The 14,650-nt window shown below is 45.8% G+C and overlaps 1 protein-coding gene across 1 annotated transcript in view; it reads left to right on the top strand.

Annotated features, from left to right (window-relative positions):
* The first annotated feature begins 509 nt into the window (after window positions 1-509).
* The window catches only part of LOC144806338 (uncharacterized), a 55,744-nt gene continuing 41,603 nt past the window's right edge, over window positions 510-14,650 (top strand). Inside the window, exons 1-2 of the mRNA XM_078672723.1 lie at window positions 510-566; window positions 1,093-3,422. Coding sequence (XP_078528849.1) covers window positions 2,168-3,422 — 1,255 coding nt within the window. The 5' untranslated portion in view covers window positions 510-566; window positions 1,093-2,167. The remainder of the gene's footprint in view (window positions 567-1,092; window positions 3,423-14,650) is intronic.

Below are 14,650 nucleotides of genomic sequence, written 5' to 3' on the forward strand. Positions count from 1 at the left end.
TGATAATAATATGATGGAGCCACATTTCTCCTGGAAATGTTGGGGGTGTAGTGCAAGTCCGATTCCTTTTTAGGTCGGTTTTGCCCAGCAGTTCGTTAACTATTGGCACATTTGTCTCCTCCTCTACACCACGTGACACTCTCCCCCCTCTGACTGTTCTTTTGCCGTCTTTCTCTCTTGATCTGACTTCCATCTCTTTACGTCCTCCTAAACTATCCTTTTCAGTCTTATCTACTACAAGCAAAAGACACAGTATATGTGTGTGGACACACATGCACACAAGGCTTGCTTTAGGGTGGTGCAACCGGTGGAGCTGCACCTGGTGCTGACCTTGGGGGCACTGTCTTTAGAAATAACCTATGGGTTCACAAGCACCTGCTGCACAGTTTCCTGTGCTGGAACATGTGGTGCGAGTGGAAGATAGCCTTTTATCACTTTCTTCTGTTTTGTGTTTTTCTTTTCTAGGCCCTTTTTGTTTCCTTTACTGTTGTGCTGTTTTTTTCTCTTTTTCAGGTGTTGCAGTGCCTGGGACATGTCGGAGGAGTGTGATGAGTTCTGGGCACCAAGTAAGTCCTTATCATCCGCACAATTTGAAATAGTGAATTCCACCGAGCTAACTGGACACAGCGTCAGTCTATGGTGGCATTTAAAGCAGTGATTACAACAAAGCAAATACCTTTGTTCAATAAATTGTTCAATAATTGTTCTAGATCACTGGAAAAAGGAATAGATTAACAGTCTAGATGGGCAGGAGATAATTAATTAAAAGTATTACAAATATCTCTTTGTGATGCCAGCCTTTGCCACAGAAATTGTAAATTGATAGTTTTGGCTGCTGCTGAGAATCTGTGTCACAATATATGTGCAACTTGTGTTTCTTTCTTAAATATTAATTACGTTTTCTCTCACATCTATGAGTTCCAGTGATCCGAAGCTCCCGATTTAGTGTCCCCGAGCTGTTTCACCACTATCAGAAATGATACTCAACTCATTTCCTGGCTTGTTTTTGTCCATACTTTCTTTTTGCAAAGTATAAGGTCATATATATTTTTTCTTTGTTTTCATTTACAATTTCTGACTCCGTTTCTACAGGTGACTGAAGCATGAAGAGAAAAAAGAAGGTTAAAATTTAGTGAAACGCAACGAAAAGGATTATTTCAAGGAAAGTTAAAACATTCTCGAGCTCTTGAGAAGAAAACACATTCTATGTGCCAGGAATGGTGAGGATGTTGGTGCAGAAGAAAATGGTGAATGTGAAAGTTGTCAAATCCCTATAGTAAAATGGCCATAAATGTTTATCAAGTGTCAGGAAACTGATATTGAGGAGAAAATTGGCCACAACTGATACCTACACAGTGCACTTGAGAAAACTCAGTGTTGTAAATTCTGTTTGATGGTTTATGAGAAATGCTTTGGAGACACAAACCCTCCCCAACAGATCAGCATCCGTAGACGTGTTGTGATGTGACAGAACCGTCAAAAAGACTAATATCCCTGGTTTACAAGCGGAAGCTTTTGTCTCTGTCTCCTGAAGATGAGAGGAGAGAAAAGGTTGTTTAAATACACTTTCTCAGATGTCGTTACAGCAAAGATGCTGGATTACCATTTCCAATATAGGAAGATTTTCCCCCACCAATTCTGTCTCTTGGGTTGATCCGAGTGGTTTCAAAGTGTCCTGTAACTCCAAAGTCGATCATTAACCACTGAACAAAAAAGCATATTCTGGCACAGAAAGTATAAAAGGGCCCAGTGTTACGCTATTGATAATTCATAAACCACCCTGGCATGCCCTAATCATCGGTCATTACTGGTATGAACGAACATACCTAACAGGCAAACACTAAAGCCCAAAGACCTTAAAACTCCTAAATCAAATGAGATAAACTAGAATCACAAAATAAGACTAATTAAACTAGAGGGAATTCACCCGGGCATAACTTGGAGAAAATGAATCCATGAGGGCATCTTAATTAATACAAGGGGCTCCTCGGTGAAAGTTAATAAGACAAGTTAGACTGGTGCCTTTAAAGGTAGAAAAATGATCTCCAGGTACAAACTATCATTAGTTAAATATATGTTAAGAAGGGCATCTGAAATGTACTTTAGAAGTTAATGCTGAGTTGTAACATAAACAACTACACAATCAGAAATCAAATTTAGTCTTAAGATGGCATGTATCCAGGAACAAACCCAACTTGGAGAAACAAACAACTCGAATAAGAGCAATGACTGTGAGAACAGCTTTAGTTATCAATCCCACCTTACCCAACATGAGAAAATTAGCTCTGGACGAAAACCCTATCAGTGTCCCGAATGCCAGAAAGTCTTCAATCACAAATCCAGCCTTACGGTACATGAAAGAACCCACACTGGACATAAACCTTATCAGTGCTCTGAATGCTGTAAAAGCTTCAGTAGCAAATCCAATCTCACTTCACATGAAAGAACCCACACTGGGCAAAAACCTTATCAGTGCCCTGAATGCCAAAAAAGCTTCAGTTTTAGTGGCAGTCTGATTCAACATCAGGGAACTCACACTGGCCAAAAACCTTATCAGTGCTCTGAGTGCCAGAAAAGCTTCAATCATAAATCCAGGCTTTCTGCACATGAAAGAACTCACACTGGACAAAAACCTTATCGGTGCTCTAAATGCTTTAAAAGCTTCAGTCATAAATCTACCCTTACTGTACATGAAAGAACCCACACTGGGCATAAACCGTATCAATGCTCTGAATGCTGTAAAAGCTTCAGTCATAAATCTACCCTTACTGCACATGAAAGAACCCACACTGGGCAGAAACCGTATCAGTGTTCTGAATGCCAAAAAGGTTTTTATCACAAATCCGGTTTAACTCAACATGAGAGAATCCATACTGGGCTCAAACCCTATCAGTGCTCTGAATGCCAGAAAAGCTTCAGTCGGAAAATAATTCTTACTCACCATGAGAGAACTCACACTGGGCAAAAACCTTATCAGTGCACTGAATGCTGGAAAAGCTTCAGTCATAAATCCAGCCTTACTGCACATGAAAGGACCCACACTGGACAAAAACCTTATCAGTGCTCTGAATGCTGTAAAAGCTTCAATCAGAAATACAACCTTACTGTGCATGAAAGAAACCACACTGGGCAGAAACGGTATCAGTGTTCTGAATGCCAAAAAGGTTACTATCACAAATCCAGTTTAACTCAACATGAGAGAATCCATACTGGGCTCAAACCGTATCAGTGCTCTGAATGCCAAAAAAGCTTCAGTCAGAAATCCAACCTTACTGTGCATGAAAGATCCCACACTGGGCATAAACCATATCAGTGCCCTGAATGCCAGAAAAGCTTCAGACTGAAACAGACTCTCACTCACCATGAGAGAACTCACACTGGGCAAAAACCTTATCAGTGCTCTGAATGCTTGAAAAGCTTTGGTCAGAAATCAAACCTTACTGTGCATGAAAGAACACACACTGGGCTCAAACCGTATCAGTGTTCTGATCCCAGAAAAGCTTCAGATTGAAAACAACTCTCACTAGACATGAGAGAGCTCACACTGGGGTAAAACCTTCTTAGCTCTCTGAATGCTGGAAAAAACCTTCTCATTGTTCTAAATGCCATGGAAGCGTCTACTGGAGATTCAGTTTCATTCAACAAGAGAGAACCCACAACGTGAAAGAAAATGATCCGTGCTCTCAATGTGACAAAAACTTCAGTTGTAAATGTAACCTTTCCACATAAAAGAGACAATGTGGGAGAATAAAAGGTGCTCACTGTCAACCCTGAGGAGGAGCTTTCAGCATCACAAAACATTTAGATGAAGCAGCCACAAAGACACCGCTCTATTGATTGTCCAACAAACCGTCTACTGAGAAAAGTACACAGCGTGGAATGGAAATGCTTGAATTAACCTCATTCTTTTGTAACTATTTGTGGCCTCATTCCATTCAGCGTGTTTTGTTTGCTGAGTGTTTATAAGCAATGACTGACCCACAAAGTCCATTCGATTCTGAACTTTGAGGCCACGCCCCCAAGGATCCCCCAAGGAACTGTTTCCAGCCTTAACGAGCCTCACAGGGGGCTGCAGCAGGAGTCCCTTTGGCATAGGTCTCAATGGGACCAACATCTGTTCATGTCTGTACCACGTAGGGCTGATCATTGATAAAAACTAAACGTGATGGATGGACTGGTAGTTAATCTCTGCAACATCCCACCACATCATTCTCTAGTCTTTGTGTAACTACAGATGAGGTCAGCCATATGCAAACGATTCTTGGCCCCTTCCTAAATAGTCCTAATGACTTCTGTTCCAAAAGGACACAGCCTCGTATTACAAAGATCCACATGAGTGGCCTCTTTCCATCTTGTTTTTGTTCCCAATGGAACCTGCTATCCCCTAAACCATGCCTCAGGCCTGCCAGGTTCCATGCTTTATCTCTTATCATCAACCTTGAACCGTCTCCATAACTTGGAAGCTCCGAAGACTTCGCAGCTGTTGTAACTGCTTGAAGTTTCCCACATTTTGATGGCTGTGGATTCAGGTTCAACTTGATGACCCAACTCTACTCTGTGGGCATTGTGCACTTCAAGCCACTTCTGTGCAGCTCGTCATCTATCAGCCAAAAACCTTGCATCAAATTCCAGTGTTAATCATCACCAGAGACTAAACTTATCTTTGTCCTCTCGAGCATAGCTACCAAAGTCAGCTACAATTTTGTAGATGACTTCCTGATTGATTTAGTAGAACTGCTTGTTTTTTATTTATTTACCTTTTTGTTTGGTTTTGACAGTTGTTTTTTGCTAATTAATAATCCTTAAATCACAGCCCACCTTTTGATTTTGCTTCTTAATAATTATTAAATATTCTTTTTGCTCTAAACTTGGTTTGAATCTTACAGTTCCTTGTCTATTTTTAATAAACTGTAATGAAATTTGTGACTTCCACTGTTTTGCTTTTCCTTCGAGCGCCCCTTAGGCCATACTGCTCAATCCACGTTACCAAAAGCTTGCTAAGAACACTTCAGTAGAAGACACATTTACCTTTGCTGGCCAAAATTTGGGAAAAGCAAAGCAGGCTGACTCCAGAAAGCACACCAAGGTTACTGTCTTAGGTGGCTTCTGCATCACCTGTAGATGCAAAAATCAAAGATTATGAGGGAAGCTGTTGGTAGCTGTGCCCCAGGAATTTGAGACTGCCTCTCAAACAGTCTCAAACAGTTGAAAGAGCTCAAGAGGCACCCGTCAGAGATCCATGTCTCAGCAACTAAGACTGCCCGCTCCTGTCATACAACACTCACACTGAATCACACTCCCTGTGCAACTTTTACATAAACAAGTTGTGTTGTGCTTTGTGAACAGGCTTTCACCCCCCTTTGTATGCAAATGAGTTTCTGTGATCAGACACCCCAGGCTCCCATCTCTTCTAGTGCAGACGATAATGTGAGAACTGTAACGAGATCACAAACAAGGGCTGTATTGAGAAATAATCGTCTTCCAAGTCACACAGTAGTTTGTAGTTCTTTATTAGTATTTTAAATGTACATCCTCATCCCGTTCCAAGTTAGAATAAAGTTTGCGAAGCGCGACTCTCTTGTGGCCCGCTCCCCAGATTAAGTCCATAAGAACAGAAACAGAGTCCAATTTCCTGCCTGAAGAAGCGCAGAGGCAGGTAAACTAGAGGGGTCGAGAAGCAGTATAAATGTATTTACAGCATTTTTGGTTTTCCACTCTACCCATGGGTCAATAGTTGCAGGGAGCCCCAAATCAACAGGGAGCTGAAAACCTTGGATATCACCTAAGTTGCCCTGTACACGTTCATTTTCGTGTGGTAAGTTCATCGCTTAATACCTGAAGATGTTAGGGTGCCACCCCAGTGCTAATTGTGGCAGCACTTCCTGTTTTAAGTTGTTAGTTTGTGCATGGGATATAAGCTGGATTTGGTCAAATTTAGCCTTAGTCTAGAAGCCCTACCAAAATCGTCTAGAACATCCATCACCTGTGGTAGATACGAATGCACGTTCCTGAGGTACACAAATGCATCATCAGCATACAGTGATATGTCCTCTCAATTTGGCTCACTCGGTATACTGATTGCTGGGTCCTGTGACCGAAACAGGACAGCGAACAGATCCATGGCTAGGGCAAAAGTAATCGACAGTGGGCATCTTTGCTGCATGCTTCAAAATAAACTGATATCTCTGCCTGTCCGGATGCGGGACAGCGGGTTGGTGTAGAGGAGATTAATCCAGTGTAATATTTCTGGGACTAGTTTCATGCACATTAGCACTTTCGTTAAGTAAAACTACTCCAGGGTGTTGAAGGCCTTCTCTATATCTAGTGAGAGTGCTGTGTATGGAGGCAATTCATGAAGATTCTTTTCCAGCAACCGGAGAGGCGCCATAGGTTAAGATATACTTTCCTCCCAGGTACGAAACCATTCTGGTCTTGATGCCAATGTAGAGAGGCAGGGGAGCAACCTGTTTGAAAGGACCTTCCTGCAAATCTTGTGGTTGGTGTACAGTGGCCAGTAGGAGCGTAGCTCCAGTGGGTCCCTGTTGGGCTTAGGCAGTACCAATATCATAGCCTCCCATAGGGATCCCGGCAATGTGCCCTCCTGCCTGGCCTGTTGGTACATTTGGAGTAGTTTTGGCGAGAGGGTTGCTCTGTAGGTGAAGTAAAAGTCCACCGGTAACCCGTCCATCCCAGAAGTTTTGTTGCACGCGATCTAGTCAATCATGAAGCCAATTTCCTCAGTGGTCAGGGTTTCATCTGATGTATGTCCCTGAAGATGTTTAAGTTTGGGGATCGTCAGTCTTTTCAAATACTCATCTAATTGGGGTGCCTGCACTCTCAACACAGCCTGGTAAACAGACGTCTGGTTCTACTGGAAAGCCTGTTTTATATCTGCTTGCACATTCAATATCTCTCCCACCGGTGATCTACTGCCGTTTCTTGGGGTCTTTGGGGTCAATGACCATAGGAGCCTTGCTACTATTTGATAGTGTAGTGTTCCTAGTCTGACCATCGCCTCTCTTTACTCCTTTCAGAGAGGGGTGATTAGGTTCTCGTTTCATGCAGCTACCACACATATATTTCCGCTGTTCATATTGTTTGTTCATAGGAGAGGTTCTTGGCTCACAAGGCATGTTTTACACCGTGCTACATCTTGATGCACAGGCCTTATGTGACACCCTTAAAGGTATCCCACTCTATCACTGTCGTAGAGGCAGTCCCTTTGTTCTCCTCAAAGATGGCGATATGTGTACTTACAGTATCACAGAAGTCTCTGTCCTGTAGGGCCGGGGCTTACCGCCTCCTAATAGGTACTGGTGCATGTCTTCTGCTCCACTGAATCATCGTTTTGAGGTGGTTGTGGTCCGAAAGTTGGTGGCCTAAACATTCACGTCACAAGACCAAGGAAGCCACAGAGGAATTGCATAGGAGCAAGCCGATTCTGATGTGTAGCTAGTGTACTGTGAGAGCTACAAGTACTTTTATGTATGAGGATGTATTAGATCTGGGAGTCTCTAGTTGGCAATGGTATTCACCTTTGTCCAAATAGGGACCCTTACTTCTAAGTCAGAATAAGGGGATTACACTCCTTAATAACCCCTGTTCATCTCCTATGTAGCTTGGCACGAGAAGACAGGCTTATCTCAGAGGCAGTGTGTTAAGCATTTATGAATATACACAGTAATGCAGTGAAAACACTACAGATTAACACAACACAGGTTTTAAACAAGACCACAAATGACAAAAATCCACAATACTACACTTAAGATGACTTAAAAGATGATGCAAGTTGCTTAGTTCAAGTTGTTGGTAAATGCAACAAAGTTCTCAACAAAGTACCTGGATGCGCTACGCAAAGTAAACAAAAGGCTCACAAAAGGGGAGTTGCGTCGGTTCCGTGTTCCGGGGGAACGGTTGCGTCCTGCCTCAATGCTTGCGCAGGGTAGGTTACTCGTCGTGAGCCTTACTGGAGCGAAGGTGATGCCTAGATTCACGGCTTGCGGGCCCGTTGCGGTGCGCAAGATGGCGCCTTGATGCAATTATCTGGTTGCGATGTGAGAAGATGGCGCCCTTGATGCGACGATGGGATGATGATGCAATGACGCCCTGGCAGCCTTGTGACGACTCTGTACTTTGGAGCCGCGACAGGCCCTGTGACACTCTTCTCCGGTAATGCGATGGCGACTCTCTCGATGGTGTCACGTTTCTCCGGTGATGCAACAGCAGGCAGCTTTGATGAACACACGCTTCCAGAGAGATGCAACGAAGTTTAGCTTCTCCCACGTTGCGATATTTTCAGCTGCGGCGGCGACACGATTCTTCTCGATGCATGGCGCTTCCAGATTCCAGTGACTGGAGTCAGAATTCCCAGCAAGGAAATTGAGGAGGGAGCTGGAGGTGAAGTCTTTTGTTCCTGAGACTTCAGCAGGAGGCAAGTACAGTTCAAGCCCTTGGAGAATATTCTGTAGATGAAAGTCCTTACAAAGTTCCTTCTCCTTTCCCTCGGCAATAAAGCAACCACTGCAGGCCAACCCAGGAAACAGCACACTGGCAGAGGGGCAGTCCAACTCCTGCAGCTTCCTTGGTTCTTCTCCTAGGCAGAAAGATTTCTTGTTTCAGTAGTGATCTAATTTCTTGGGATCAGGGTCCCAATATTTATAACCCCAAATCCTTTGTTCTCTGAAGGCAGAGAGGCCTCTGCCTAGTCCAAACCAGTTCCTGAGCACTTTGTTTAAATGACTCTCTTCTTCTTTTCACTGTGCAGGGCAGAGACATCAGATGCCCCACAGGAGGTGGAGCCAGCACAGGGGAGGGAAGATACAGCTCTGGGGCACTCTGTTGACATGATTCCTCCTCTCCTTTCACAGTGCAGGGTCGAGACATCAGACAGGCCACAGGGCCAGCATTGTAGAAGGAAAGCCCAGCCCTATTCAGGTCCCAGGTGCAACTCCTCCCGCCCATCTATATGTAGATCTCTCAATTCACCACCGGGCTACCCCAGCCGGTCTCCTGGAATTCCCCAGCCCTATCACTCACAAACCCAGACAAGGAATACACAACCCAGCAGAGGCAGGCTCAAATGGTTAGGCAAGCAAATACCTACTTTCTAAAAGTGGTATTTGCAAACACAGAATATTAAAATAAACTTTACTAAAATATGTATTTTATTATTCTGAGTTCAGGCATACTAAATTCAAATTTCTACTGTGTTCCCTGAGTCAGTTAGGATTATAAGAGTGTAATATTCTAGCTGCTCATTCTGGCCTATGAGAACAGGTAGCCTTTAATAGTGAAAAACGAAAATGGCTGTAATTCACTATTAGAACATGCTACACCCATTAGAGCATTCCTACCTTATACTTACAATGCACCCTGCCCTTGGGCCTACCATAGGGGTGTCTAATATGAAGCAAAGGAAAGGTTTAGAGACTGGCAAGTGGGTGCACTTGGCCAAGTCGACATGGCAGTGCTAGGCTGCACAAAGGCTTTGCAATGGAAGGCCGTAGACACACATTACAAGCTGCTTCTGTGGGTGGCACAACCAGTGCTGCAAGCCCACCAGCAGCATTTGATTTACAAGCCATGGGCACACATGGTGCACTGTACTAGGGGCTGACAGATAAATCAAATAACCCAATCATGAAATCCAATCAGTACATCAATTTAACATAAGGAGCACTTGCACTGTGGCACTGATTAGCAATGCCACAGTGCCCAAAGCATATAACCAGCAAAAATATATCAACGCAGAGGAGGCAATCAGAAAAAATGGAAGGGAGACTCACGCCAATGATGCCAGGTCTAACACGTGTCCCCTCCAGCTGAAATGTGGGGAGACCTACCCTTCCCCTTGGGAGTTCTCTTCACTAAGGCGGAAAAATCTGGACTGACCATCAGCGTTGGCGTCTTCTGTACCAGGGCGGTGTTTCACCGTAAAGTCCATACCCTGTAGGGAAATGGACCACCTCAACAACTTTGGGTTCTCACCTCTCATCTGCATCAGCCATCTGAGGGGCCTGCGGTTGGTCTGAACCCGGACGTGAGTCCCAAACAAGTATGGTCTCAATTTCTTCAGTGTCCAGACCACAGCAAATGCCTCACGCTCAATTGCACTCCACCTCTGTTCCCGTGGGAGTAACCTCCTACTGATGAAGGCTACAGGTTGGTCTAGGCCTTCTTCATTAATCTGTGATAGAACAGCCCCCACACCATGCTCTGAAGCGTCTGTCTGAACAATGAAATATTTTGAGAAGTTGGGCGCATGAAGCACGGGGGCTGTACCCAAGGCAGTCTTCAGGGGTTCAAAAGCCTTCTGACAGGTGTCAGTCCAGTTCACTTTCTTGGGCTGCTTCCTGGAAGTCAGCTCAGTCAAGGGTGCAACAATGTTGCCATAACCCTTGACAAACCTCCTGTAGTACCCTGTGAGTCCTAAAAAGGCTCTCACCTGTGTCTGAGTCTTTGGGGGTCCCCATGCCAGGATGATATCAATCTAGGGTTGTAGGGGCGCCACCTGGCCGCTTTCTACCTGGTTACCCAAGTACACAACAGAACCCTGCCTGATCTGGCACTTACTCACCTTGATAGTGAGGCCTGCCTTGCGCAGTGCCATCCACACTTCCCAGAGGTGCTGCAAGTGCTCTTCCCAACTGGCGCTGAACACTGCAATGTCATCCAGGTAGCCGGCACTGAAATCCTCCAGCCCAGCCAACACCTGGTTGACCAACCTCTGAAAGGTAGCAGGGGCATTCTTCATCCCAAAGGGCATAACCCGGAATTGGTAGTGCCCATCTGGTGTGGAGATTGCTGACCTCTACTTAGCCCCACCAGTCAAGGCGATCTGCCAGTACCCAGACGTCAAATCAAACGTGTTGAGGTACCGTGCAGCCCCTAACCGATCAATGAGCTCCTGGGGATGGGGTGTGCATCAGTCCTGGTTACTGAATTGAGCCCTCTGTAGTCCACACAGAACCAGAGTTCGGGTGTGGCGCCTGGCGAGGCAGCCTTTGGGACCAAGACCACTGGGCTGGCCCAAGGACTGTTGGAGGACTCAATGACCCCTAAAGCAAACATCTTGGAGATTTCCTCCTTAATGTAAGCCCTAACCTTGTCAGTCACTCTGTAAGCCTTGTGCTTGACAGGAGGACTGTTGCCAGTGTCCACATCATGGACGCACCACTCTGTGACACAAGGAACCCAGGAAAATAGATCAGAGAATTGCCCCAACAGCTGGCGACAATCTTGCTGCTGATCAGGGTTCAGTGTGGTAGAGAAGCTGACACCATGCACTGACCCATCTTGCTCTGTTGCAGACAGGAGGTCAGGAAGAGGCTCAGTCTCCTCCTCCATTTCACCATCTGTCGCTAGGAGCATGCCCACTTTGGACCTTTCTAAGTGGGGCTTGAGGCGGTTAACATGCAGAACCCGCAAGCGGTTCCTGGGAGACCAAAAGTTCACCAGATAGGTGACATCACTCTTGCATTCCACCTCCTCATATGGACCGGTCCACCTGTCCTGGAGCGCACAAGGCTCCACAGTGGCCATGACATAAACTTTCTGTCCAGGCTGAAGCTCAATCAGAGTGGCATTCTGATCGTACCACCGCTTCATTTCCTCCTAGCTGGCTTCCAGATTCGCCTGAGCAAGATCTCTGAAACGCTGAGTCTGGTTCCTGAAGACCAGCATGTAGCTATACTATTTTGAAAAACGGGGACCCCTACAAAACAATAATGTATCTTGCTAGCTGTAGGGCACAATATCTGAAATGGTAAACAATATGCTTGATACAAGATCCAAAACAATTACAAACAGTGACCTGGCTTTGTTCACTGTTTGTAATTGTTTAGGATCTTGAATCTAGCATATTGTTTACCGTTTCAGCATGTAGCTGTATACATCCTGGGGAGGTTTCCTGGGAGATTGCTCCCAGCCTTCCTTGACCAAACTCAAAGGTCCTCTTACCGGGTGACCCTACAAAGGCTCAAAAGGACTGAACCCTAGAGACTTCTGTGGCATCTCTCGGTAGGCAAACAGAAGGCATGGCAAGAGGACGTCCTACTTACACCTCATTGGTTCCTCAAGACCCATGATCATGCCTTTAAGGGTCCGGTTGAATCTTTCAACCAGCCCATTACCTTGTGGGTGGTAAGGAATGGTGAACTTGTAGCGAACACCACACTCCTTCCACCGAGACTTCATATAATTAGAAATGAAGTTTGTACCTCGGTCAGACACAACCTCTCTGGGGAACCCCACGCGGGAGAAGATCCCCATCAGTGCACGTCCCACCACGGGTGCCGTCACTGTCCTGAGCGGAATGGCTTCTGGGTACCAGGTAGCATGGTCCACCAAGTCCAGGATAAACCTGTTGCCCATGGCTGCCTCGGGGTCCAGTGGCCCCACAATGTCACTCCCTACCCGTTCAAAGGGGGTACTGACTATAGGGAAGGGTTGGAGAGGGGCCTTGTGCCTCCTCCTACTCTTCCTACTTGCCTGACAAGTTTGACAGGTCCTATGATGAGTATCTGAACTCTTCCGCATCTGGGGCCAATAAAAGTGGGATACAAGCCTTTCAAAGGTCTTATTCTGCCCCAGAATAAGACCAGGCTCCAGGGTCTCTTGATCACCCTTAACTGCCATCGATTGAGTGGTCACACATGCCCACTCAGGCAGACCAACATCTCTAAATGCGACTTCCTCTCCACCTTAGCCCAAGGGGAGCTTCTAAATCGTTGCCTAACAGACAGCCAACAGGCATGGATGGCCTCACAGCTACTTGAAGAGTACCAGAGACCCCCCCACACTCAAAGGGAACTTGAGCCACCTTGCAATGGCTCTCTGTTTTGTCAGCGGCAACAACTGGAAGAATGCATTGGGGACTACCTGCTCTTCAGAGACCAAGTGACACTTGACAGATGTCACACTTGCTCCTGTGTCTCTGAGAGCCTCCACATTATGGCCAATCATGGTTACCCACTGCCTGTATTTGTTAGTGTTAGCAGGCAGCTGAGTTTTAGGGACCACCTCAAAGTCTCCTAATGAGACAAGGGACATTTCTGCGGGACCCCACCCACCTTGGGCACCCATCTCCTCCCCACCCAGGGCTACACTGGCCATCTGACGGGGTGGTGCACGGGGTGGCACATACTGTCCTTTCTGAGGACACTCGGGATCATACCAACGGTGTCCCACCTGCTTACACTGAAAGCAGGTAACAAGCCCCCTATGAACATGTTTACCCTTTGGGGGTCCTGACTTCTTTTCAGGGGGAAGCTGGGAACCCTTACCCTGGTTCTCTTGGGAATTACTATGGGGACCTTTTTGTAACTCCCTCTGTTTACCCTTTGCCCCACCACTCCTCTGCTGGGGACCCTGCCCCCCTTTGGCAGAGTCTCCCACAAGACCCTTGTGGACCCTGGTACTGACCCAGCGGTCCGCCTCTTCAGCAAGTTTTCTAGGGTTATTCAACTTGCTATCAATAAGGTGCTGGCGTAGCTCTGGAAAATAATTAGCAGACAAGTGTTCCTTAGCAATCAAGTCATAGAGCTCTTGAAAATTATCAACATTGCTACCCCTCACCCAACCATCCATAGCTCTGCAAAAGAAAGACACATAGTCTACCCAAGTGGTTCCCTCCAGTTTCTTACAATTCCTGAACCTCTGTCTATAGAGCTCTGGAGTTAATCCATACCTTGTCATCAGTGCTTCCTTCATGTGGGCATAAGACATCCTGTGAGTACTGGGCAAGTCTAACAAAGTATCCCTACCTTCAGTTAAAAAGCGGCCCTCAACCCCGCTCCCCAATCCTTCTCAGGGACCCGGTGGGCCAACATTGCTATCTCATAGGCTGCAAACCACTGCCCAATATCTTCATTCTTGTGAAAATCTTTGATGACATCCTTGGGAATATGTACTCCACCTTCTGAAGGCACAGATGGTGCGCTGCCACCAGAGGAACTGAGTTCTAAGCCCTTGGCCTTGATTTCTAACTCCCTCAACATTCTCTCATGCTCCATTCACATTCTCTCTCTTTCCAAAGGCAACCTGTTATTCTCTGTTTCCCTCTGACTCCATCTTAAGCATAGCCAACTCCAGCTTTAGTGCCCTATTTCTCTCCCTGTCTTCCAGCTCTCTGGGAGACAGTTCTTTGCAAGAGATGCTGCTGCCAGGTAGGGACGGCACCCCTCCCCTGGCTGGAAACTCTGGCCCATCAATTTACCCATCTGCATCCCCAACTGGCTGCTCTACAAGATCAGGGGCAATTCTTGCTTCTACCCAGGCCCTCAGCGCCTTCTGGTAATCTTCCTTTTTAGAAATGCCTGGTGTAGCAACTTTCAATTTCCTGCAGAGATACTTGAGCTGTTTCACAGTGTAGGTTGCCAACCTTTCTTCCTCAAATTCAAGATCCATAGATGCAAAAGATGCTGGTTTAATCATGGTACAGTATCAAAAAGTGTGGTCGCGGCAGCAAACAAAACTTTTCATGCAAATATAGTAGCACAAAACACAACTCAAATGTATGTGGTCTAAGTCCACTTCTGTGACTTTATTTCGTTCAAGGATATCTGATGCAATTCAATTCAAAGTATTTACAGATAGGAGCCATACAATTGCACATTGAAACAAATGTGCAATATTTTACAGTGCTCTGGGT

Source organism: Lissotriton helveticus (genome assembly GCF_964261635.1).
Source record: "Lissotriton helveticus chromosome 1_1 unlocalized genomic scaffold, aLisHel1.1 SUPER_1_unloc_64, whole genome shotgun sequence".
Classification (NCBI taxonomy): Eukaryota; Metazoa; Chordata; class Amphibia; order Caudata; family Salamandridae; genus Lissotriton; species Lissotriton helveticus.